The 25,560-nt window shown below is 35.6% G+C and overlaps 2 protein-coding genes across 12 annotated transcripts in view; one reads left to right on the top strand and one right to left on the bottom strand.

Annotated features, from left to right (window-relative positions):
- The window catches only part of spef2 (sperm flagellar and cilia associated 2), a gene marked incomplete at its 3' end in the record, with an annotated part of 49,273 nt that extends 47,984 nt beyond the window's left edge, over positions 1 to 1,289 (top strand). For all 8 annotated transcript variants that reach the window (NM_001443954.1, NM_001443952.1, NM_001443953.1 and 5 more), the window contains 1 exon segment: positions 711 to 1,289. In NM_001443954.1, the coding sequence (NP_001430883.1) occupies positions 711 to 770 (60 nt within the window).
- On the bottom strand, positions 594 to 16,829 carry fam111b (FAM111 trypsin like peptidase B). 4 transcript variants are annotated; one of them, XM_087253193.1, is made up of 7 exons: positions 16,659 to 16,757; positions 13,817 to 13,917; positions 12,452 to 12,632; positions 11,816 to 11,930; positions 5,759 to 5,842; positions 3,306 to 3,365; positions 594 to 3,192 (listed from the first exon to the last, which is right to left on the bottom strand). In XM_087253193.1, the coding sequence occupies exons 4-7, from the start codon at positions 11,837 to 11,839 to the stop codon at positions 1,354 to 1,356; spliced, it is 2,007 nt and encodes a 668-aa protein (XP_087109319.1). In that variant the 5' UTR covers positions 11,840 to 11,930; positions 12,452 to 12,632; positions 13,817 to 13,917; positions 16,659 to 16,757; the 3' UTR covers positions 594 to 1,353. The 4 variants fall into 4 exon arrangements, with proteins under 4 accessions (XP_087109319.1, XP_087109317.1, XP_087109320.1 ...); XM_087253191.1 differs by lacking the exons at positions 11,816 to 11,930; positions 12,452 to 12,632 and having other exon boundaries at positions 16,659 to 16,745; XM_087253194.1 differs by lacking the exons at positions 5,759 to 5,842; positions 11,816 to 11,930; positions 12,452 to 12,632 and having other exon boundaries at positions 16,659 to 16,829.
- Positions 16,830 to 25,560: the final 8,731 nt, after the last annotated feature.

The following is a 25,560-nucleotide window of genomic DNA, read 5'->3' as shown; positions in this document are numbered from 1 at the left end:
AAGGTGGCACAGTGGGTAGCACAATCGCCTCACAGCAAGAAGGTCGCTGGTTCGAGTCCCGGCTGGGTCAGCTGGCATTTCTGTGTGGAGTTTGCATGTTCTCCCCGTGTTGGCATGGGTTTCATCCGGGTGCTCCGGTTTGAACCACAGTCCAAACACATGTGCTATAGATGAATTGGATGAACTAAATTGGCCGTAGTGTATGTGTGTGTATGAATGGGTGTGTATGGGTGTTTCCCAGAGATGGGTTGGGGCTGGAAGGGCATCCGCTGCATAAAACACATGCTGGATAAGTTGGTGGTTTATTCCGCTGTGGCTACCCCTGATTAATAAAGTGACTTAGCCGAAAAGAAAATGAATGAATATAAAACAAACATTAATTTTAGTGATTGATTGAACTCAATTGAAGTTTATAGTCACAGAATTGATTAAATTTAATTAATTAAATTGCTTACATTTGAAAAACATCTATTAAAACCTTTTAAGCAAGTTTGTTTTTTAAATGTATGCAAACTTTCTGTTTTAAAGAGCAATATTTAATATTTAAGTATACATATTTTATATACAGGAAAAAAAAAATCACTCGTCAAGCCTTTTGATGTGTTTTATTGAAATTTGATGGGTGAATAAAGATGAAAGTTATTGTCTTACAGTTTTACACCAAAATATAAACTGTTCTTTTAAATCATATTCACATTTATTCTGTCCAGGACATTCACAAAATTTTCCAGACAAAACAAACTGAAGATTCGAGAAGTTTCTCAACATGATGAACACTCAAAACAACACACATCAACACCTGTATGACAGAAGGTGCACGCTAGTAGAATTATACAGTAAACGTAAGTAATACAACATTAAATCTATATTTGGTATATTAATAGTTTTATTCATTATAATTTACATCTAAATTCATCATGAAAACACAAAGAACAGTGGTTTACTGAAATGCACCATTGTTGAGATGTTTCTAAATGTATTTTCTGTTGTGATGATACACATTGTCACGACAATTATATTGCCTCATATAATATTGTCTCGTATTACAGCAGTTCTGTCAAATCAATCAATATACTGTATTTGTGTAGAAGCATGAACATGATCCTTTACTAAGGACAACGCTGAATAATAAATCTATGTAAAATCAACATGAAACATCAGCACAAATGTAAAGTAAAAAAAATATGAAATTGAGAGAATGATTTATGGTAAATGTGTATGTTTAGACATAGATATGAATACACAAGTCTGTAAAAAAAAGATAGAATACACGATAATGTAAAAAAATACAGAATAAAGAATTTTACTACATACTGTACAATATTGTTGATTGTTTTGCTCTCTTGGGACAAGTTAGAACAAGTCACTCACAAATTTAATGTCTGGAACAATCAATTGGTTAAATTCATCGCGAGAATTGGAATCATCCATCTCACTGATGGTTTGATTCTCGTATTCTGGAGTCTCAGACTCATTTTCTCTGTAGGGTGCTAATTTATTGACAATCTCAAGTAAACCTTTTAATTTAGCCTGTGCTCTGATGGTGTCTAAGATGGGCTTCATTGAAAAGCTGTATTCTACTATGCTCCCAAATTTATTTCCCTGTTTTGGATAGACATATCCACCAGTGTGCACACCAATCAGTTTGCAGTCTGCGTCAAAAACCGGAGAGCCAGAAGATCCATGAAAGAAACAAGATTCATAAGCGATCTGGTTCTCGTAAATTTCCCAATTGTCTTCCAAAGCCCTTTGTGTCATCACATGAATGTAATCAGCATTTTCAGATATGTGTTTATTTGCAGCCTCTAGTAGGTGCTCTTTCTCAATGATGAAGCAGGGGTCCATTTTCTTGACCCCTTCACCTGGATGTCCTACAATGCAGATCTGACTTTTATTTAGAGGACGGTTTGCACTGTAACAATCAACCAATGGAAACATCTCAATTTTAGGATTGTCATCAAGTTCAAGTAGAGCATAGTCAAGATGGCAGCCGCTCTCATCTTTTCCATAAAAGTAAGATGCGAGCTTTTTAACTGAGATGCGCTTGATTTCTGAGTCCAGGTCTTCATAATCGAATACAGCTGTGAACTCTGCAAAGTTTATTTTCGAAAGATCAGCGGATATTCCAATAACATGAGCATTGGTGAGGATAAAGCCGTCAAAGAGTAAGAAGCCAGTTCCTAAGGCAGACCCTGCCTTTCTAATCTGACACACAGAGTCTGAAAATTTCATGAGCTGCTTCACTTTCTTCACCTCAGAGAAATTCTCAACACTTTTACTAAATTCTGCTCTGAAGAACTTCTGGAAATCAGAGTTGTTCTTCAGTTTCTCTCTGTGCTTTAATGTCTTCAGTAAATCTTGAAACTGATTACGCAGAAAATCCAGAGTGTCTGTAGAATCATCAATGCGATTAGTGGCGAACCGTTTAAGAATGTACTGTGATGAATCTCTGGACTTTTTTGTGTTTCCTGGTGTTTTTTGTTCTGGCTCTGTATTGGTGGGACTCTGAATTGGGTCAGCCTTTACTGCAATATCAGCTTCTGAAGTGATTGACTGGTGTTCAGTGTAGACTGTCTCTTGACTGTCTGGTTGATACTTGTTACTAATAACAACAACCTGAAAAGCCTTTCTGTCGAGATCATCAACAGGAATTGACAATTCATATCTTGTCTCACTACCAAACTCAGAAAGGCCGCAGGTCTTCCTGTAGATGACATTGTTGAATCTTCCATCACGTTTAAGAGCAGTTTTGACTTTCTCTCCTTTAAATGCCCACACACAAACATAGGGAGCAATCTTCTTCAAAGCACTGCTCTTCAGCAACTTTTTCACGTTTGTTCCTCCTTCTTTTTTAACCCAAAAGGTGACTAAACTTTCAGGTTTTTGATTTGTAGAATATTTAGAATGACTTTCCATATAAGTTGTTTCTTCTTTCATGAAAGTTATATCTAAGATCTCATCTCTTTCAACAAGACAGCAGGGGAAATCAGTCTTCACAGCAGCTCTAGGGAATTCTCCTTTGGATCTCTGGATGATTATTTGTTTCTGCTTGTTCTTGAATTTGGCTTTTTCATCCATGAAGGTTTGGTTTGTACGAAGAGCCTCAATCACAGTCACGGATGGATTACACGGGACAGAATATGTATTGGAATTTAAATGAATCCGGAATTTGTGTTTTTTTTCTTCTACTTCCTGTTAAGTATAGAAAATCTAATCTTCACAAATATCCAGAAGAATGAAACTGTAAAAAAATTAATGTATTGTCTGTTTGTAATGGTTGATAAGTTTTGTGTTAGGTTATCTACCTTCTGCAGATCTTTTGATCCTTCCTCAGTTTCTGTCTTACACAAGCAAGTTGTTGTTTCCTGGAACAATGCCAACAGTAGCGAAATTAGTGGTTTGCCAATATCGTCAAGGAAATGTACAGCTAAAGTACTTCCAGACAGGGTAAATATGTGGTAACACTTTATTTTGATGGTCCATTTGATTTTTAGTAGACTGTCTGCTTAAAATCTACTGATACTGCTCCTTCAACAGACATGTAACTAACTATAAGAAACTTTGCAAGTGCTTGTCAACTTACACTAACCCCAACCTCAACCCCAACCCTAGCCACAACCTAAAAAGTCTACTTATAATCTAATGAGAATTAATTGGCATGTAGATGCAATGTAACTTAAATTCAACAAACTGACCATCAAAATAAAGCATAATCAAATATGTGTCCCCCAAAGCAGGGGATTGCTTCCCAGGCAGCTCACTGCACCGGGGTAGGGTTGCAACAGCTGTTCATAAGTTATTTCTTAAACTGGAACGTAAAATCCACACTAGAGGTATAGTAACTACATGCTAGTTTGTAACTAAATTAGTTTTCACTTCGATTGCACCATGTTCTTAAGGCAAACCATACTTAGTAGACCGTAATCCATCCGTAAATTCATGCGTATTAGTAAATTCTGCAACTAATGCATCTACAGTTAGGTCCATAAATATTTGGACATTGACACAATTCTAACATTGTTGGCTTTATACACCAACACAAAGGATTTGAAATGAAACAAACAGGATGTACTTTACATCCAAATCAGGTGAACGGTGTAGAAATTACAACAGTTTTGCATATGTGCCTCCCACTTGTTAAGGGTCCAAATGTAATTGGACAATGACCGTAGAATTCCTTCCCCGGTGAAGAAAAGACCCTTCACAACAGTTGGCCAGATCAAAAACACTCTCCAGGAGGTACAGTAGGTGTATGTGTGTCAACAACCAAGAAAAGACTACACCAGAGTGAATACAGAGGGTTCACAAGATATAAACCATTGGTGAACTTCAAAAACAGGAAGGCCACATTAGAGTTCTAAAAAAGCCTTCACAGTCCTGGAACAACATCTTATAGATGAGATCAAGATCAATTTGTACCAGATTGATGGGAAGAGAAGAGTATGGAGAAGAAAAGGAACTGCTCGTGATCCTAAGCAGTGAAGCATGGCGGTGGTCGTGTCATGGTGTGGGCATGTATGGCTGTCAATGGAACTGGTTCTCTTGTATTTATTAATGAGGTGACTGCTGACAAAAGCAGCAGGATGAATTCTGAAGTGTTTCAGGTGATATTATCTGCTCATATTAAGCCAAAAGCTTCAGAACTCATTGCACCGCGCTCCACAGAGCCGATGGAGAATTACCCAAGGCATACTGCAAATGCAACCAGGGCCGGCGCGTCCATAGAGACGACCTAGGCGGCTGCATAGGGCGGCGTCCGCGACACCTCTCTTACCAACCGCATCCTCAGTTATGTCCGCAACACCTCCCTCACCACCCGCGAGTCCTCTGTTATCTGCGCATAGGCCGGCAGAATAGAAAGTGGGGTCCGCGACACTTCCCTCACCACCCGGCACCCGCGTATCCTCAGTTATATCCGCGCATAGGGCAGCAGAATAGAGGTCTTCATTTTGATAACCAGTCACTTTTGTTTTCACTTTCGGGTTGAAGGCGGCGTGATCATCCTCTGCCTAGAGCGGCAGTTCAGCTTGCTCCGTCCCTGAATGCAACCAAAGTGTTTTTGAAATGAAAGAAGTGGGATTTTATGCAATGGCCAAGTCAATCCCCTGACCTAAATCCGATTGACATAAAGCACATCTTGTTTGCTTTATTTCAAATCCATTGTGTTGGTGTGTACAGCCAAAAATGTTAGAACTGTGTCGGTGTCCAAATATTTTTGGGCCTAACTGTAGATTAAACTGTTCTATAAAAATGAAATGGCAAATTAAATTTTTATAGTACAGTTAATAAGTCAGTCACTACAGTCAATGCGCACACCTGCATCATGAGTAGGTGAAATACACAAGTTTAGTGGTGCAACACAAAAATACTTAGTAATGTGTGCGTTGTAACGTGGGTGTCACGGTCGAGCAGTGGGTAGAACGATTGCCTTCTGTGTGGAGTTTGCATGTTCTCCCCGTGTTGGCGTGGGTTTCCTCCGGGTGCTTCGGTTTCCCCCAGAGTCCAAAGACATGCGCTATAGGTGAATTGAATAGACTAAATTGGCTGTAGTGTATAAGTGTGTCAATGAGTGTGTATGGGTGTTTCCCAGAGTTGGATTGTGGCTGAAAAGGCATCCGCTGCAAAAAACATAAGCTTGATGTTTTAGAGCGAGCAAGTGAAGAGCAGGGGGGGGAAGGTGAGGTGCGCGCGAACTGAAAGATGCGAAGCAGATATGGAGATGGTTGCGTGTTGGGTTTGGTACGCATGGGGACTGTACCAAAAAGCTGCGGAGCAGGGCGGTGGGGGTGGAATTCCAGGATTTTTTCAGGAGATAGCACAATACAGGAAATACGGGAGACTCCTGGGAAAAACAAAAACGGGAGTGTTGGCAGGTATGACCAGGTTAGTAACTGCACTGTGGTGTTAGTAACTCTACTATGGATCAGAGGCCTCATTTACAAAGACTCGCGTTGAAGTCATACTAAAACATTGCGTACGGACAAAGCTGTAAATGTGCGCACGCAGTAAAAAAATTCAGATGTATTAAACAATGCGTATGCAGAATCCCACGCAAATTTCCTTTGTAAATCCGAATTAAAGTGCAAAACCCCTTCCTGCTTGCTCCCCTGTATAAATATGGTAATGACTCTACCAAGCGAAAAAGCAATGGCAAAAGCAAGCAAAAAGAGAAACTTCACAGAATGTCTCCTATCAGAAGGAGACTGGAAAAAAAGTGTGTTATTTGCAAGTTTGTCTTCCGGAATTAATAACAAAAGAAATATATAGAGTGGGAGAGTTTAGCTGACGCGGTTAACGCAGTGGGGTCTGAACATTTCACTGTAAGTGAATTAAAAAAGAAATGGTCCGATGTAAAGGTGCAGGTTAAGAGGAGAAAAACGGCGACCTGTCAAAGTGTGGACAACAGGCGGGGGAACAGGGAATGATGAACTATCACCCTTTGAGGAGAGAGTTGCCTCAATCGTGGGCAACACACAATTTTAGAGTTGATTTGATTTTTTTTATCTCAAATGGTGTCAAGAGTTTAATTGACTACAATTTTTACATTAAAAGATATATTTTTTAAAAATATTATAAAATAAATAAAGAGCTAATTTCAAAAACAGAGTCTTGTCCAATAAGCAGGATGTTTTTCTGAACATTTTGGTACTGGTTTTATTGTATATTTTCATATGGTTGAATTGTTTAATTCATTCATATAGTTAATTTTTTTTTATAATTGAGAAATTAAGCCTTGTGCAACATAAAGGGCACATATTTATGCCTATCTGAACTATTTTTGGCTCAAACTATAACAGGAGCAAAGAATTTAATTTGTTTGAAATCGAATGTCTAATGAATGTCAAACGTCAAACTAACTTTACCATGGCTCAACAGCATGGTATGGAAACCTGATATACCTGCTAGACATGTGGATGATCCCGTCCCATACAGCTGCCATTAAGTGGCTCAAAGATACATTGCAGCAGAGGTGGGAGTAAGTCACACATGTGCAAGTCACAAGCAAGTCTCAAGTCATAACCTTCAAATCTCAAGCAAGTCAAGTCAATTTTTGTCAAACTCAAGTCAAGTCAAGTCACTGCTTATTTCAAGTCACGACAAGTCGTAGCTTGGTCTAGCATGTCACTTTCAAGTCAGTCTAATTATATATATATATATATATATATATATATATATATATATATGTGTATGTGTGTGTGTGTGTGTGTGTGTGTGTGTGTTTGTATTAATAACTAATAATATTATTAATAATAATAACTAATAATCACACTTTTTTGAAAATTAATCGTGATTAATCGCATTTAAAAGTCTGACACTTGTAATTTTGGCTATTCAAATGTAAAACTAATGTAAACGCAAGACAAAAACTATTTAAATTTAAAATATAATTGTTTATTAGAATTTTTGTTTAACTTGTAACACAGATTTCTTCATGTAAACAACATACCCACAATAAACCGTCAAGATCCTGGCTTGACAACCATATTTATTAAAGAAATTAAAACACAGGCATGTTAATGCCATTTGAATTTGAAAACAATTAATACCAATAAAGAAAACATTGATTTCCATGTTGGATTCTAAGTGGACTGCAAAAAAATGCCAAAATACAGGCATTGCAGATATGGAAAATGAAAAAATATAATAACAATAAAGTATTGAATACAAACAATAAATTTTTTAAACGCATGAAATATTTCAAATTAATCGCATGCATTAACACACTAATTTTGACAGCACTAATACACACACACACACACACACACACACACACACACACACACAGTATATGAACTCATTTGAAATGACACTTTTATCACTAGTGATTCACTAGATGGCTTCTTGCTCAGGGGAATGTGTGTGCTTACTTCAAAGCCATTAAAATATTATACTATTAATAAACAAGACCCTAAATCACAAAACCAATCTTAAAGTGCACAGGAACATTTTTTGGGGGAAAAAGTATTGAATCAAAATGATCATTTTTTCTTTTATTACAAAAAACATTATTATATTAAAAGTAAAGATCATCTACCTCAAAGACATTTTCTACATTTCCATAACTTCAATAAAAATGTTTTGATTAGTAATATGAATTGCTAAGAATGAACTCTAAAGGCAATTTTGAACCTTAAGATTCCAGATAATATATAAAGCCCATTTCACACATACGTTACACACAGGTTTTGAGATCCATGGTCTCAAATGGTTTCTTGTTTTGCCTTACTTATTTCTTAATTTTTACCCCGATTTTGTTTTTAAAAAGATGCATGCGAGTAAAAAAAACTAGAATATAACATTTCACAGACTGTTTTAATAGAATCTTTTTTTTTTTTTACTTAACCCCTAACATGTCAAAAACCTACATGTTAAACATTAGCATACAAATACAGTACTATCAATGCTTCTCACAGGTTTGAAATATACATGCGGTGGTAGCTGGATTGAAACACCATTTACCCACATCACATAAATAGTTACCTATAGGGGACAAACAAAACATATTCAATTTTTTACAATAATTTCATTTATTTTGAATATTGTTATACACTGTTTACTTACAGTGGGTTAAAGTTAAAAAAAAAAAAAAAAAAAAGATATCCACTTTCTCCAGCAATCTTGAACGCGAAAGCATTCTAGATATGTATAAAAAATAGCCTGTTTAATAGCCTAATGACATTGTCAAATTAATAAAATAACAGCAAATGAGAAATAAATGACAGAAAAAGGAAAAAAAAACTGAATATCTAAAAAATATTCATAAATAATCATAGTTACAAGATTTAAATGTGTAAATTATTTGAAGAAGGCTAATGCTTTGATAGGGTTTTCTGCAGATATCATAATATCAAATTTAAGACTTTTTAAGACCTTTTAAAGACCATTCAGTATTAAACACACCTTTACAAGTGAAGACATTATCTACACACAAACTGAATCTCCAATTAGAATAATTATACAAACTATAAAATACTATTCATGAAAATACCTAAATAACAGACGAATCCAAATGCCCAAAGCAAGCGAGCTGCGCTTCAGAGTTCAGACCAGATCAGCTGGATGACGTATAATGTCCCCGACACCGCCTGTAGTCCCATTTAGCAACTTGATAGCAATCGTCTTTTTAAAGTAGCACAACCGATTTAAAAAATCAAGACTGTGATGTAACTGATGTGTTTTATGTCGTAGAACAAAACGTGAAAGTATCTTGAGTTTGTGTCAGCCACGAACCTTATTTAAGGGATTTTTACTGAAACCCCATTCAAAACACCCATTGACTTTGGGAAAATGCTAAAATGATTGGCTACTGTCGGTCTAGGGCATGTTGGTCTTTTTTGTAGTTGTAATACTGCAAATTACAATGTGACTAAAGAACTACAACACCGTGAAAGCAAAGCAACATAAAAACAGAGAATTCAAATGAGCCGTAGATGTAGCGTTACATGGACATCGGAAAAATAAGACCTGTACAAAAATATTTAAGACCTAGAACAGTGAATTTAAGACTTTTAAAGGCCTAACATTTCGATTTTTAAATTTGAGACTTTTTAATAGTGATGGGAAGTTCGGATCATTTTACTGATTTGGATCTTTGAGTCTTGTTCTTCAAGATAAACGAATCTTTTTTCGAGTCATTCCGTTCATTTGGTTCAATTTGCCAAAATATTATTAAAATGTTACAAATTGCTTGCAAACACATCTACAACTAGCCCAAAAGGTTGATTGCACAACGAATAAGTCATAAATAGAATATAAGAAGGAGAAAATAATAATTCAATGTTTACCTGCTCTTTTGTCTATGAAGGTATTGTTGTCTTTTTGCTCAGCTCACCTCTTCATGTCTTCAAATGTCAGGGGTTCATACACGTTACACTGACAGTCATATATAATCATAACCAATGTACACAGTCTGAGCCGATAGGAGCCATGATCGTTCATTCATCACGTGAAAGAATGACTCAAACCCGAGGACTCGAGAGATGAACTGTTCAATTCTTTTTCCGGCTCTAAACGCATATGATTGGCCCATGAGGAACGAGTGACTCAGAGCCGATGGAGGACTCAAGAGATGAACGCATCAATTCTTTTTGAGTGACTCAGACACGATAGAGGACTCGAGAGATGAACGGTTCAATTCTTTTTCCGGCTCTAAACGCGTATGATTGGCTCGTGATGAACAAGTGACTCAGACCCGATAGAGGACTCGAGAGGTGAGCGGATCAATTCTTTTTGAGTGACTCAGACACGATAGAGGACTCGAGAAGGGAGCGGATCAATTCTTTTTCCGGCTCTAAACGCATATGATTGGCTCGTGATGAACGAGTGACTCAGACCCAATAGAGGACTCGAGAGGTGAGCGGATCAATTCTTTTTCTGGCTCTAAACGCATATGATTGGCTTCAGCCAATGTGATGAAGACTTGAAATTAACGATACTACCTGCACAAATGTGCGCACGCGCGGATGAACGAATCACTCCCTGAGAGGACTCGTAGTTCCCGAGTCATATTGAAGATTCGTTCAAAATGAATGAATCGTTCATGAACGACCCATCACTACTTTTTAAGACCCGCGGAAACCCTGTTTGATTACTAATAGTGTATGTATATTTTGCAGCCAGTTTAAATGAGTAAAGAGAAAGGATTTTCCACTACATCGATCGCGGATGTTTGGTTAAATTAGACAGATACAAAAGAGTGTAGAAGAATGATAATAACTGTAAAAAAATGTGTCACTAAATATACTTAGACGGCCCGCCCGAGTGTGGCAAGCTCCGAGTCAGACTAAATAGTATAAACTTTCATCAGCCGTCTTGTTTGTAATCTTTACACCTGTAAAATAGGCTCTCTTTGGCTGAGCGCCTTCCATTTTTTATCGCTGCATTATCTGATGGCCGAATAGCAAATGAATCGTTCAAATTAATTGTTCAAATGAATCAAATAAAGCGGTTCTTCTGAACCAAATTATACAGTCCAGATCCAGTTAATACCGCACATGTGTGACTTAGAACTTTTGGTTTTCTTTTGTTTTTTAAATGCATGATATATATCAAATGGTTGTGTATTTAACAAAAACAAGTTGTTTTCGAGTCATTTAACTCAAGTCCAAGTCAAGTCTCAAGTCATGACAGTCAAGTCCAAGTCAAGTCGAGTCTTTTTTGGATATTTGTCAAGCAAGTCTCAAGTCCTAAATTTTGTGACTCAAGTCTGACTCGAGTCAAGTCATGTGACTCGAGTCCCCCATCTCCAAATTTATGAAGCTGCAGGCCCGGAGACCCAACCACAAGCTCAGACTTGCACGCTCAGACGGCTAGACCTGCACTTCCAGACCTTCACAGTGCTACCTGCTGTTTGAAAGATCGACTAACCTGAATTCAGCTGCTCAGAAATTTTTTCTACTATAAAATATTTTGCTCTGATTGAATACATTATTACATTAAATATTAAACACACTAGATTTTGATTTAATGCAATAATTCTGTTGTATTGTTTATTAATTGTATTTGTAAATAGATATTGTTCAGTTACTTCAGTATTTTCAGACATGTTTTGCTTTTTTTATCATTATAAGGATTTATCAGTTTTGTATTGAGTTGAGGGAATAAATATTATCTTCATATACGATAAATTTCTTCACATACAATAAATTATAGTGCTCTGGGTAATTATCACAACAAACTTTATTTTTGTGTACTTTTTCATGAGGTCCTACAAGTCAACAAGCTGTAAACAATGCAGAGAAAATGGTGCAAAATAATAATTGGATTAATGATGTTTTTATGTAGAAAATAACATCAAATAAAATAAATGCTTTACATTCTTGTTGGAGAGATTTTTCATTTCTCGAGCAAAAAACAGTGGAAATATCTGCAGTCTTTGGTGCACTGTGTTAGTGTTGGCAGAGACCCCCTTTATGAATTGTAATATCAATCTGGGAAAATAATACACATCTCAAGGAAATTATTATTGCTTTAACCTAAAAGAGCTCATATTGTAAATTTTATGCAGATATTTTGATTTCCAAAAAAATAATTTGTAATCATTACAGAACTTATTAATAATTGATAAACTATTGTGTTATTGTTATTGTCTTTGGTAGCATATTCAGATCGATAATACAGTAATATGTGCTGTAGACCTGCATAGCACTAAAATATCTTTCAAATAATAATCCCGTTATATATTATGCATTTTTACTTTAACGTTTTTTATTTTGATACAAAATTGTCCATAATGGTACAATAACATCGAAAATAAGCTATCATAAAATAAAGCTATCTTTTGGCACTAATTTTGAACAAATCAATCACTGAAATGATTGTTTGTTAGTGTAATATTTTACACCACATTCATTTATGCCAGAAAAAACTGGTAATTTTCGGCAATCTCTTTAATTAAACCTTATATTGGCGTGTCTGATGTTGCTACTTGCTAGCAGTTGGGTTTCCGTACCTGCCGCTTCACCCAACCCAACAGCAGGTGGCACTGTCTGAGAAAACCATAGGTCTGAAAGTGCAGGTCTGTGCGAGCAGGTCTGAGCGTGCAGTTGGGTCTCCAGGCCTGCAGCTTCACCTTACTCCCCATCTCTGCTTTGTAGTGTGCAATTTAACACAATTGCCTCTAGGAGTCACCACTGGAAATAAAACTAACACAGACAGAAAATGCACGTACGCCAGACATGAAGTTGGCATGGACCATCGGACATTCTCACGTTAATTTCATCGTTAGTAACTCCAAACGTGAGCGTGAAATCTGGCGTACTCAAAGTTTTTGTGGGTACGCAGCGTTGACACATAAGGCCCTAGGTTTCGGGAGGCCACTGTGATTAGATTCTAAACTAAAGTTGGTGGAACATAAATACTTACAAAAATTAGCAGCTCTTAGCAGCTGTGTGTGCAGTGGGCAGGTGCATCGAGTCATGATTGACAGTTCACTGAGCTAGTAACAGCAAAAAGTGTGCAGTAACATGAAAATCACGCAGTCATTGGCTAAATTCCCTGTCAGTCAAACTTCTGGGAAGTAGGAAGATCAATAGGACTGATAGTAGGATAGTATAAAAGTAGGACTGATCAATAGCAATGACTGAGAGACATGCAGACTTTGTTTCGATTTTAGTAGCTATAACTTGGACCTTTTATTCGGTTTGTGGTCTCATTTTATCTGTAACATTGTAAGCTATGACATCGACTGGTCTTTTACTCCAAAGACTCTGTTTTCGCATGTAAGTACCATGGTAAAACGGTGTAAACAATAGGTCTCCGGCAGAAACGGTGACATAAACAAATGAATAACCATCTATAATTCAACACTATTGTGTCAGTGGACTAAATGTGTTTGATGGGATGTTTTTCTGTGGACTCTTACCTTTCAAAATAAACTGTGATGTACAGCAATGAATGCGTGTGTGTGTGTTGTTATTACATGATATGTACGCCATATCTAAGAAGTGTTTTCTGCAAAACTTACACAAATTTAGCAAATATATTCTTTATAAACTTCCCACTGAAAAACAACTAGCTGCAATGGGTGCTTAGGGGATGTAGCTTTTAACTGATGTGGAGTTTTTCAAGATTACTCTTGTCCTTTTGGTGTAATCTATTCATAAACATTGACATGTGGAAAAAAACAGTGCCTCAGTGCATCCTCGTCGAGGCGCTGGGAAAGGGGTTTTAATAAAATGACAACCTAAAAAAAATTACACAATCTAAATAATGTTCCTAGCGTGTGACATCTCATGCTCGTTATTTCTGTTAGTCTGTTTTTTGTGAAGGAGACAACATTAAGCTCAATTTCAAAAAAGACAAACAAGTCACTTACAATATTGTGTTGAAAGGGGCTCATAGAAGTTGCCTGCTTCTGTGTGTTATTCAATCTTTCAGACATGTTTCTTACTCTTTTTTTTCTTTTTTTTTTTAAACCTGTAAGAAAGATGAAGATGATTAGCTTAAGGGCACACTCACACTATGCTACCTGAACTTTGCCCAGCTGCGTTTCCTGGTTCGTTTGAGAAGTGTGAGTGCTCTGAATTGGGCTCAGGCATGGTTCAGTTGGCCAGCTCTGGCCCGATTGGAAGAGGTGTGCTTATTAATACTCTTAAATGCAGTTACAGTTATTCTATGCATGGAGTTTGGCTAAATGCACAAAATGCCAGTCTTTTCCTCATATCTTCCAGTATACTATGCCTACAACTTTGCTCTGTAGCTTGAATACTAGCTACACTTATTCAGCACTTTTTAACATTTCAGAAAACCATATCTCCCATGTCAAAAAAAACAGCTTTCTTTCATCTGAGAATGATGCTAAGCTACAAAGCATGCTATCTATCTCAGATGTGGAAAAGCTAGTTTATGCTTTTATGACTTCTAGACTGGATTACTGTACTCTTTTCGCTGGTTCCCTGGAATATATATATATATATATATATATATATATATATATATATATATATATATATATATATATATATATATATATATGTATATATATATATATATATATATATATATATATATATATATATGTGTGTGTGTGTGTGTGTGTGTGTATATATGTGTATATATGTATATGTGTGTGTATATGTGTATATATATATATATATATATATACATACACACACATATACATATATACACATATATACACACACACACACACACACACATATATATATATATATATATGTGTGTGTGTGTGTGTGTGTGTGTATATATGTGTATATATGTATATGTGTGTGTATATATATATATATATATATAAGGTTCATAGCCAGCCTATTAAAAGGGGTGGTTCTTTTTTCAGATATTTGCAGATATTTGAGGCTTAAATACTGCATTTTAATTACATTTAGGCACTATTTTGTGCTGGATTAGCTTGTCGGGTGGTTATCATTACCACAGTTTTTGATGCAACAAAAATATTTCCTACATTTTTGTCTAAGTGCTTATTATACTATTTTTTGTTTACAAAAATGTGTTTATTTTCAAGTTGTTACAGTTTTATATATAATGTAATGAGATTATAAATTTTCAAAAATACTTAATATTATAATAAATGCTAATTTATTATCCATCATAAAAAATTGGGAGTCTGTTAAAACTTGTTTTAAATTAAAAACTATAAAATAAAAACTATAAATAAAAACTGTAGTCAAAAGGCAAATAACAAACTGGCCAGCTCATTTCCTTAGTCAAAATTTGTCCATTTAAATTTGTCCTTTTATTGGTCATTCTTCTTAAAGCCTTCTTCTATTGGTTATTTTTACAATTTATGATGGCATACTGCCAAAAATGTGACAAATGAGCTCATATATGGGCCAAATTCTGGACTTTGTCAGAAGAGAGGCTGGTCTTTGATCCACCTGAACCCCAGAAATTAATCCTACATTTCACTGGAAAACAATCTATAAGACACAACTGGAGTGATGCTAAGATAATAAAAAAATTGCAAAAATATTAATTTAATTTGAACAAAATTCTCTAGACAATTCTGTAGAATACAAAAAAAAAAATGTTTTATAGAATTATCTGTTGTGTGTTGTCTGTTGTCTAGACCCGACTCATGGCAGAGAATTAGCTTTATTAAGTCTTACCTCCCTGGCTCATCCTCCCTCCTTTTGCTTCAAACAAAAATCTATCAGGAGCCATGCTTAGTCTAAACGAGATCGCCATCATATTGTTTCAACTTTAGTTTTTTCGACTTGGAAAACTTACTGCGTGCCAACACCTCCGTATTAAAGGCTGTTATGGCGGTTTCACAATGCATAAGCGGCGCGGCTGTTTTTCCGGCATGCATGTTCACTACCGAGACTTAACACCGGGAGCAGAGCAGTGACAGGCAGAAGCGGCGCGCGGGTATGTTTTCTTTCACATGCTCAGTTTTGTTTAGGAGTAAACAACATTGCTTTTAACAGCGTTGGTTAGGTTGCACATAGAGATAACGTCTTTATTCTGGGATCACCACTCTCGATAAATACACTTGCATTTAAAGTAAATCGTATTTCAAAGCATTTACTGGGGCACTGGCGACTTTTACTTCGGCACGCCCCTTTTAGGCTACATTAGGCCACCAGCTAATGTCCGCGCCTCACTTTCATTTTCGCTTTCACAAGCAGGGGGTGATGGCTTTTTCGCGGCATTGGATATGCTGCTTTAAATTACGCATCTTACATTAACGTTACAATGTCAATTTTTTTTCACGAATAAGTCACAATTTATACGGCATTTGCTGGATTTAGTAACCCGCCATATAACGTAGCGGGGTATATATATAAGGTTACATGTTTTAGAGTTACCCTACAGTTATTTTATTATCGAATTAGTCGCTGACACAAATCAAATTGAGGTTGGTTTTATAGTCGCACATTACTTCATTTAAGTTTCCATGTATTATCTACCACGCTTATTTGAATATCTGAAATCAGATGTAAATACTTGAAAACAACATTAGCACTATTTAATTGACTGTGAACAATGTTGAGCTTTGATATTCATTGGCTGCTAATATGATTTCACTAATCTTAAATTTGCAAATCATAGCCTACTTTTCTGAAATTAGCTATTATTGCGAATATAAAACCAGCGTTACCTCTCAAAAGCTAGTCATTCACAAACAGTTTAAATGGGAATGTTGTACATAGTGTTTAAATGTTGGTTTACTGTACCTTGAATGAGTTCAAAACGGTTTTAGTGGAGACGGAGAAATGCGCGTCCTCTGTTTTCCAGTCCTGTGATCGCGTATCCTGTTTCGCGCGCTAACATATGAAATTTCCCGCGTGTAAACATCCGGCCTTTTATTCTTTTATGGCTGGTTACACCAACACTTATAGTGTATTAACGTCACCTACTGAGAAGGAGTGTAAACCAGAGTTTGTCTACTCTCAAGAAAATCTATATAAATCACTGTACATTTTTTTTCTAAGAAAACGAAATAAACTCTGTTTCATAATTGATTATATCTATTAAGTTTTCCTCCACTCCCACTTTACTAAACAATCGAGTAGTACCTGTTATGTTGAGTAAAATCAATACAGCAGTGTTTGGAAAACTCTTTTCTTATCGCTCTTTTTCTGATAATATAGATTTAAAAATAGGCCGTTTAGTTGTGCTGGTTTTTAACAGCTTAATAATAGTTCACCCAAAACTGAAAATGTACTCGCTATTTACACTCCCTCAGTAGTAGCACTTCATTTGAGTAACATTGTGTTCATTTCTCTTTTAACTATTAACCCTTTAGGTGCTGTTGGGGATGTTTTTATCCACTCTGGGGTGATTTTGAGGCTTAATTTCACCACATCTTTCTCTGTATTTTAGCAAATGCAATGATTTTTAATGACAAATCTTATTTTAACACACATTTTGGGAAAATGCTTAGAATTAAAAATAAATAAAAACTCAACGATACACTCTGGGCAACTTTACAACCCTTTTGTTATGATGAAAACATCCACTTGATTAAACTACAGTAAAAATGCATCAGATAAATATATTTTTAACATTTTGTTTTTGTATAAATCTTTTAATCAACCTCAGTCCTGATCAAAACTACTACATTACTTAGAAAATGACAGGATTTTAACTCTTTAATTGCCAAATTCATAAATGATGTCACTAATTTGATAAAAGAAAACACACAAAATGACGTATTTCCAATATAAAAAGTAAGTGTGGACTGGATTTTTTAACCTTTCATTAAAGTCTTGCACAAATGAAATAACATTGCTGTTGATGCATTATTTTTCATTTATCTTCATTTTCCTTCTCCATAATTTACTGCCGATGGCTGTTTTTGCCCTATTGACTTTCATTATAACCACATTTTTTATTACAAAGCCATGGCACCATATAATCCTGCATTTTTGATTGTTAGTGGTTTTCCCTGTTGGAAAGAGGTAATATTGGTCATTTTTACTGTTGATCATCAGCTGGCAGCATTAACCCTCTAGATAGGCCTGCATGTGCAAAACAGCTTAGTTTCTGGATTTTATAATGGAGTATAACAGCAAATTAAAATGTGTGTCTGTGAGAGGGACCTTTATGCACTTACCTTGATGTGTCTAGGAAAATCAAAATATGCATCTCAGGTCTCAGAACTACACGGAGTAAAAAAAAAAAAAAAAAAAAAAGACTTGATTGGGTTACTTAAAAAAAAAAAAAGCCAAATCTGCCATTTTTTAAGCGAATTCACTTGTTACATAAGAGTATTTGTATTTACACATAGGAAATTTGCTTGTTATGTCGTCTGTTGTCTTGATGCGTCCAAAACATGTTTAGTTTCATATATTCCAAGAAGGGGTGGCGCAGTGGGTAGCGCTAACTCCTCACAGCAAGAAGGTCACTGGTTTGAGCCTCTGTTGGGTCAGTTGGCATTTCTGTGAGGAGTTTGCATGTTCTCCCTGTGTTGGTGTGGGTTTCCTCTTGGTGTTCCGGTTTCCCCAACAAATCCAAAGACATGTGGTAAATTGGGTAAAATAAATTGTCTGTAGTGTATGTGTGTAATGTATGAATGTATGTGTGAGTGGGAATGAGTGTGTATGGATGTTTCCCAGTGATGGGTTGCAGCTAGAAGGGCATCTGATTCGTAAAACATATGCTGGATGAGTTGGCGGTTCCTTTTGATGTGGCGACCCCAGATTAATAAAGGGACTAAGCTGAAAAGAAAATGAACGAATAAATATTCCCTGTAAATGACAAAAAAAAAAAAAAAAACGGGTGGCCAAAGGTCAAAGTAGTGTTGTCACGATAATTTAATTCAATACCAATCGGTACTGAAATTTGAACGCAAAACTGAAGATTCTGTCATTAATTACAAACACTCTCGTCATTCCAACTTTCAGAACCCACTTTTAAATATGTCATAATATGAAAAAGCAACTAAATTATGAAAATTGTAAAAGTAAAGCAATAGCTTAGAGGTCTGGTCCCCGCGTCAGGTTTGTGCGCGCAACAACTGGGCGTGGCTTAAGTTTCGTATCCACATCACGCCGAAATGTTTAAAGACTCATTATCAAGACGATTCATTTGAAGTACTAGTAGGAGTCAACTTTTTTTTTTACAAATGAATCAATAGTTTTAAACACTCTGCACCTTCTTAGCAGGATATTTCACTTCATTTAGAGCTGTTACACACTAAATCGAAGGTCATTCTCAAAAACTCATAATAGGGCTCTTTAAGATGTTTACATGTCTGTGCTTTACTATAATAAAGCCACTAAAATCGGCATACTCCACATGTCTTAATTCCATTTCTGCTTAGTTCCATTATGACCTAAATTTTACCCTTCGCTAAGCCACACCCGAAAACCGCCACACACCAATCGTGGCTTAGCAACTGTAGCTACACGCAGGAGGTCTGTCAAGCTTTCGAGTGAGGGAAACAAGCCAAAGCATTGTGCACATGGATTGTGCAAATCTGATAGCCGGTAACCTTAAAGTTTGGACGGCATGGTGGAATTTTTTTCCCTTTTCAAAACCTAAAACCCAAGAGGAGAAATACCAGCGTGGATCAAGCTCTGTGAGGGGGTGCTAAAGGAGCGGAGTTAAGTTGGTTTTGTTTTTGATAATCCTGACACATTCAGTGATAGACGGCAATAACTCACACACCTCTTACCCTAACAAGACCTAAACTGGGTTTCCTACAAAAATACAAAGCAGGTTCTGTTTCCCAGCTGTCTTTTTCTATTTTTTTCGCTCAATATTATGAGCACTGCTCCGTTTAAGCCCTTACCATAGTAATAGCATCATATTTCCATCTGTTTAAGCTACAAATATTTAATTACAAATCAACAGAATAAATCCGAGATGTGATCACAATCTGAGCACTTGCGATCAATATACTTCACCCGCAGCTGTTTTTCAGTTATTTATAACCCTCATGTCCATGTCAGAGCTACAATTCACTGATGTTTTCGTCTTTCTTTTGGAGATTTAACGTTAGTTATTGGTGACAAAGTTATTGCGGGTTAGTGTCTGCTTTTATATTTGGATTAATATTTGCTGGTAGGGAAAATCTATTTGTTCACTTTTGCTATTTATACTTTGATTTTTATTTCAATTTATTTTTTCCATTTAACTGCAAGTTAGAATAGAAACTGTATAAAGAGCACACAAACATACTGACAGTTGTACATTGTTTTGGGTCAATGGTGCTAATATTTGGCACAAATCCATCAATTTCCCATTTCTGGCTCTTTCTATGACTGAATTATGTAGAAGCACTGTTCATGTGTGTTTCCTCATTGGTAAGTAACGCTAATTTCATTGCACAACAATAGTTTTTCAGGCTTTTTGGCTAAAAATAGAGAAATCACGGTTTAATTAGTTATTATTAGATTATTTGTAAATTTCACCTCTCCTGCTGTGCATGAACTAAGCTGTTGAATGGTTAGCGTATGAGGCGGCTAGGCTATTGTTGGGATATCAAACCAATTCTTTGCATGTTCAAGAAAAAAGGTCAGGAGAGGTTTTTCGTCAATGTCAAAAATCGTAACAATTCATTGGATACAAATGAATAATTCGATTCACAGAATTTTGTTTTCCGCAATGCAATGCAAAAGTTACATTAAGGAGGTGCGCAACAGTTTTCTTTTCCTGACTTCAACATATATAGGCAGCTGATATTAACAGGTGGAGTTTAGTGAAATTTGTCATTTGTCCATCATGGTCTAGTCCTCCATTGGCCGCACCCCAGACATAAGTCCTCTTTTTCTACTTATTCTCATTTATTAACAATAATAGCATAAAATTTTTCGCTCTGTGTTCAGTTTTAATGCCTTTCTTCAGACAGAAAGTTTCTAAAGAGCTGAATATAATTTTGGACCAGCATTTATCTACTTCTGCAAAAATGCTAATTAGTATGCACAGCAACAGGGCAACTCGTATCTTTCAGCCAATCAGATGAGAGCTGTAGTCGATGACAACAACTCTGCGTTCCATTTGCGCAGACTGTTTCTCTCCAGCATGGCGAACAGAGAAAGCAGCAGTCGCAGTCGCACTTTTTTCATTTATTTACTTATTTGACCATAGCCTCACTCTTTTTTTTGCACATTCTCATTCAGGATGAACTCGCAAGTTTTAAACATTCAAAACTTTTTGTTCACTCTTATACATTTGCAAATGGTGTTTTGCATTTGTGAAACGTAATTTATGAAAATGTATTTTTATTTTGAGCATGTGAAATTTTTTTGTGAATATAAATAAATATTTTACGCACGTGAATTTGGTTTTATGCATGTGAATTTGGCTACGCATGTGTACATCAAATCTTTTGCATGAATTATTATTGAGTCTAATCTGTCTCCATAATATATGACCCTTACATGACCAATACAAATAATTGTTTGATTAAAAGAAAAAGAGACAAAAATAATATAAACTTGATTCCTATTTCCTAACACTATTATGTGGTGAATATACTCCTGTAAGGCATGCTGCAGTCCTTTTTTGTCTGGCTTTCTCAGATATCTCACCTGTTTGATAAAAATGACTCATATCCCTGGGAATGTCTGACATTGGTGCATACAAATTGTAATAGACGTACCAGGCACGAAAGCTTGATAGGTGTAGCAACAGTAACTAGTAACAGTAACAGTAACAGTAACAGTAAGGAGGGCGGGGCTTAGCGAAGGGTCAGTTGGATTAAATAAATCAAAAATTGCTATTTACATGGTAGACTCTTAATCAGAGTGTTGTCTTAATCGTATTAATATCAGATTACTAGTGTTTACTTCAGTAGGTTATGGATAAAATATGATCATTCTAATAGTTTATTAAAATGAAACAGATTTTGTAAATCGCCAAGCCTCCCCCCCCCCCATTGTCCCACGACCCCTCTGAGATGAATCTGTTAAGAGTATTTAGTTTATTTTGAACACCTCAGAGAAGTTTTAAACATCATATTAATGAAGCAGAATCATATTCTGCTCTGAGTAGCTTTATGGACAGATTTCCTCTTATGCTCTCTTGTTGCTTTGATATGTTCTCCAGTAAAAATCCTCCTTTTAGGTAATGACATACACATATCCAGCATTTTATGTAAATTGATTTATTGATGCATATGAAATGACAAAGAAATTTAGAGAAGTCAAGAACTGCACTTTTTAAAACTTTCCAGTCCAATTATAATAGCAAATATTTGTGTATATATATAATCAAATCAACTAATTTCAAATTTCATATAACAGACAAATTAAAGGTGTAATAGCAAAATCATCTCAAATTGTTCACAATAATAAAATATTAGTGCCGAGCAAAAGATTCATGGCATCCAAAATAAACATTTAATTTGACATAATGTGTCTGTATTCCATATATTTATTATGTATATTTGATACACACACATATACATACAAACAAAACTATATAAAACAATTTTGTAACATAGGAATTTCAATTGATATATAACTTGTATAACATACACATATTTTATATCTAAATATGAATAAACAATTTCTCAAATATATGCATGCTAGTGTGTATTTATATATACATAATAAATATACGCAGTACACACACTTGAGTTGTCAAAACAAACTTTTATTTTGGATGTGATTAATTTTTGCCCGGCACAATAAAAGAAATATTGTGTTAACCATATGCCAATAATAAGGCAGCACATTTTAAGAATTAAAAGCAAAAACCATACACAAAATAGAGTTACAAAACAAAAGTATAACAGAAGATGTATATACAAATTGTGCACACAATAAGTTGAAGCTCTTTATGCTACCTGATTGAATTGTCTCACGTTTTGTCTTTTTTACGGATCCTTGTCCTAATGCATGGTCTCATGTGGCAAGGCAGAATGACCACCAATGCCATTGACAACTTGATCAAGTAAGCTAAGCCCAGATGTTGGGCCATTGCACCACTTTTATTATGAGCTGCTGCTGTAATTGTTATTCACGTGAATTAGCACTGATCTGACTCAGATTTTAGGTCTGCAATCGCGCAGACAGATTCACTTGCATGCAGAATTTTTGCAAATAAAAATTTTCAGCTTGAATATTATTCTATTGTTATGCACTTTTTGGATTGAACTGGTCCTTTTTTGTGCTGTGTCTATTTTATAATCCACAGAAAAAGAAATGAATGCAAGCTTAGAATTATACACTAGATGACAAAAGTCTTGTCGCCTATCCAAGTTTTAGGAACAACAAATAATCACTTGACTTCTAGTTGATCATTTGGTAGAGAAGTGGCTTATATGAAAGTTAAAGGCCTCTAGATTACGCTTATTTGAGCACAATACAATATGATCATGACTTGATTTTTAATATTTAATGAGGACAGTAAGGTCTGACTTTGCTTAGACAAAAGTCTTTTCACTCAACAAAAATAATGTATAGTATAGGATATAAAGTCCTGCTGCAGTAGAAACAGAATGAATATTGTGTCTGACTCCATCATGAGCTTGGAGGACTGCATTCATACATCTCTGCAATGACTCAAATCACTGATTAATAAAGTCATCTGGAATGGCAAAAAAAAAGCGTTCCTGCAGGACTCCCAGAGTTCATCAAGATTCTTTGGATTTATCTTCAATGCCTCCTCCTTCATTTTACACCAGACATGCTCAATCATGTTAATTTCTGGTGACTGGGCTTGCCAATCCTGGAGCCCTCGACCTTCTTTGCTTTGAGAAACTTTGATATGGTGGCTGAAGTATCAAAAGATTTCTGTGGGAATCTTGGATCCATGAGGGTTCCAGTAGGTCTTCTGCAGTATTTGTGATGATTGGGATGCAGCTCAACCGATGATTCATCAGAAAAATCTACCTTCTGCCACTTTTCCAACTGATCAACTAGAAGTCAAGTTATTATTTGTTGCTCTTACAACTGGGATCAACGTCAAGACTTTTGTAAGGTAGTGTAAATGAGTGAACATTAAATGGGCATGCATACTTGAAGATTAGGCTATGTCTATGCATACACGGGTATTTGTATAAACGTCCTCCGTTAAAAAAAAAGCTCTCTTCAAAAAAGCACAGTTAAGAACCTTCAAGACAAGCCAGCATGAAGGCTTATACTTAGGCTGTCAAAATGGTGCACAAAGTTGTCATGCTTTTGTTATAATATTAATGGATGAGAAGATCTTGATTTTTAAAAAAGGTTTGGTTTCAGTTACCAGTTACTTCACTTGCGTGTAGACATGGGCGTAAATCTGATTTAACAGTAGGGGGGGACAATAAATATAAAATTTCTTTCCAGCATTTTTTTGAAGGGGACACAAATAATACAGCCGAATTGTACTAATAAAGATATGTTCCCGCAGTTAAAAATGGTTTCATCATTATTATTATTATTATTATAGCATGGAGACTACGTCATTATGATTATTTTTAATGTTTTTCTCAGGTTCTACGACAAAGCAATTTTTTCTTCATAACTATTTATTGCATTGTTTGTTGTGTTGTTTACAGTCAACTGACTGACTCCTGAAGCAGAATAAATGCGCGAAAAGGCATTTTCCATACTTTTATAACTAAATTGTTTACATTACACTTGTTAAAATGACAGATCATATTGTAAATCATTGAGCCTACGAGGTTCATCTGCTAAACAGCCACAACTTAGAAACCATAAAAAAATGTTCACCCCAAAAGACTTATCATTATGTCTTCAATAAGGCACAACACCCTTACCTGACACTACATCTGACTGATCCTGCTCTGCCTGTTCCTCAATCATTTCTTTTTCCTTTACCTGTGATTAATATTGTGACATTAGTATTTTCATAAGCACTCATTCTTAAAGCCAAATTGCCTTATTACTTGAAGTTCTTGTACTTGGCATTTAGCTGCACTGAAAAATGATCTTATGTCCATTTTCTCTGTCATTTTATCCAATACATGACCCTGCAATGCAAGTTTATTTATGTTGTAGCACATTTTAATGGTAATTCAAAATGCTTTACATGCAAATAATGCAAAATTATCAAAAAAAAAATCACAAAAACAAAGAATTAAAAAAGGTTAACTTTTAAATTTCAAATTAATTGAGTCACTTAAAACAGAATAGAAACTGATTATACAATAATACAGTGGGGTCAGTGTGCACAGTGTAGCACAGTGCTCATTTAGCAAATACACAGCTAAACAATATGCTAATTGTGGTTGTTAATGTTAAGTTAACATTATGCCAAGTCGTCACTAATTAAACAATGCATGAGAAACGGCTTTAGCGTTAGCAGCAAGCCAACGTTAACTAGATAAGTAATTTCAATCGTTAATACAGCAGATTCATGGAGAATTATATCCTTTATCAGCATTTTTGCCGCAACTAATTTATGAACGAGTTAGTATTAACTACATTGAAGAGAATCGCTTTATTTAAGGTGAATAAATTCCCCTACTTACTTACTGAAATTCTACATTAACTCAGCTGCAACCGCACACCTGACGTGTGCGTGTGTGTGAGATGCGGGAAAAAAAACACAGTGGACCGAACCACTTTGAGGAAGGGGAGGGGGAACTCAACTGTTTCTAAATGCATTATAAATCATAAATGCGGTTTTCTTTATACTTAGACAATTATTTTAGGCATATATACATATATTTTTCACAATTCA

The sequence above is a fragment of the Danio rerio genome, chromosome 5, assembly GCF_052040795.2.
Source record: "Danio rerio strain M-AB ecotype USA chromosome 5, GRCz13ab, whole genome shotgun sequence".
Lineage (NCBI taxonomy): Eukaryota > Metazoa > Chordata > Actinopteri > Cypriniformes > Danionidae > Danio > Danio rerio.
This window is presented reverse-complemented; position numbering and strand designations above follow the sequence as displayed.

Coding starts and splice junctions, on each gene's coding strand:
- fam111b (XM_087253191.1), bottom strand. CDS start 13,882: ATGTCTGAAAGATTGAATAACACACAGAAGCAGGCAACTTCTATGAGC. Junction 5,843..13,816: donor GCCCCTTTCAACACAATATT/GTAAGTGACTTG, acceptor TGTTTTTCCCAG/GAGTCTCCCGTATTTCCTGT. Junction 3,366..5,758: donor CCCTGCTCCGCAGCTTTTTG/GTACAGTCCCCA, acceptor GCATTGTTCCAG/GAAACAACAACTTGCTTGTG.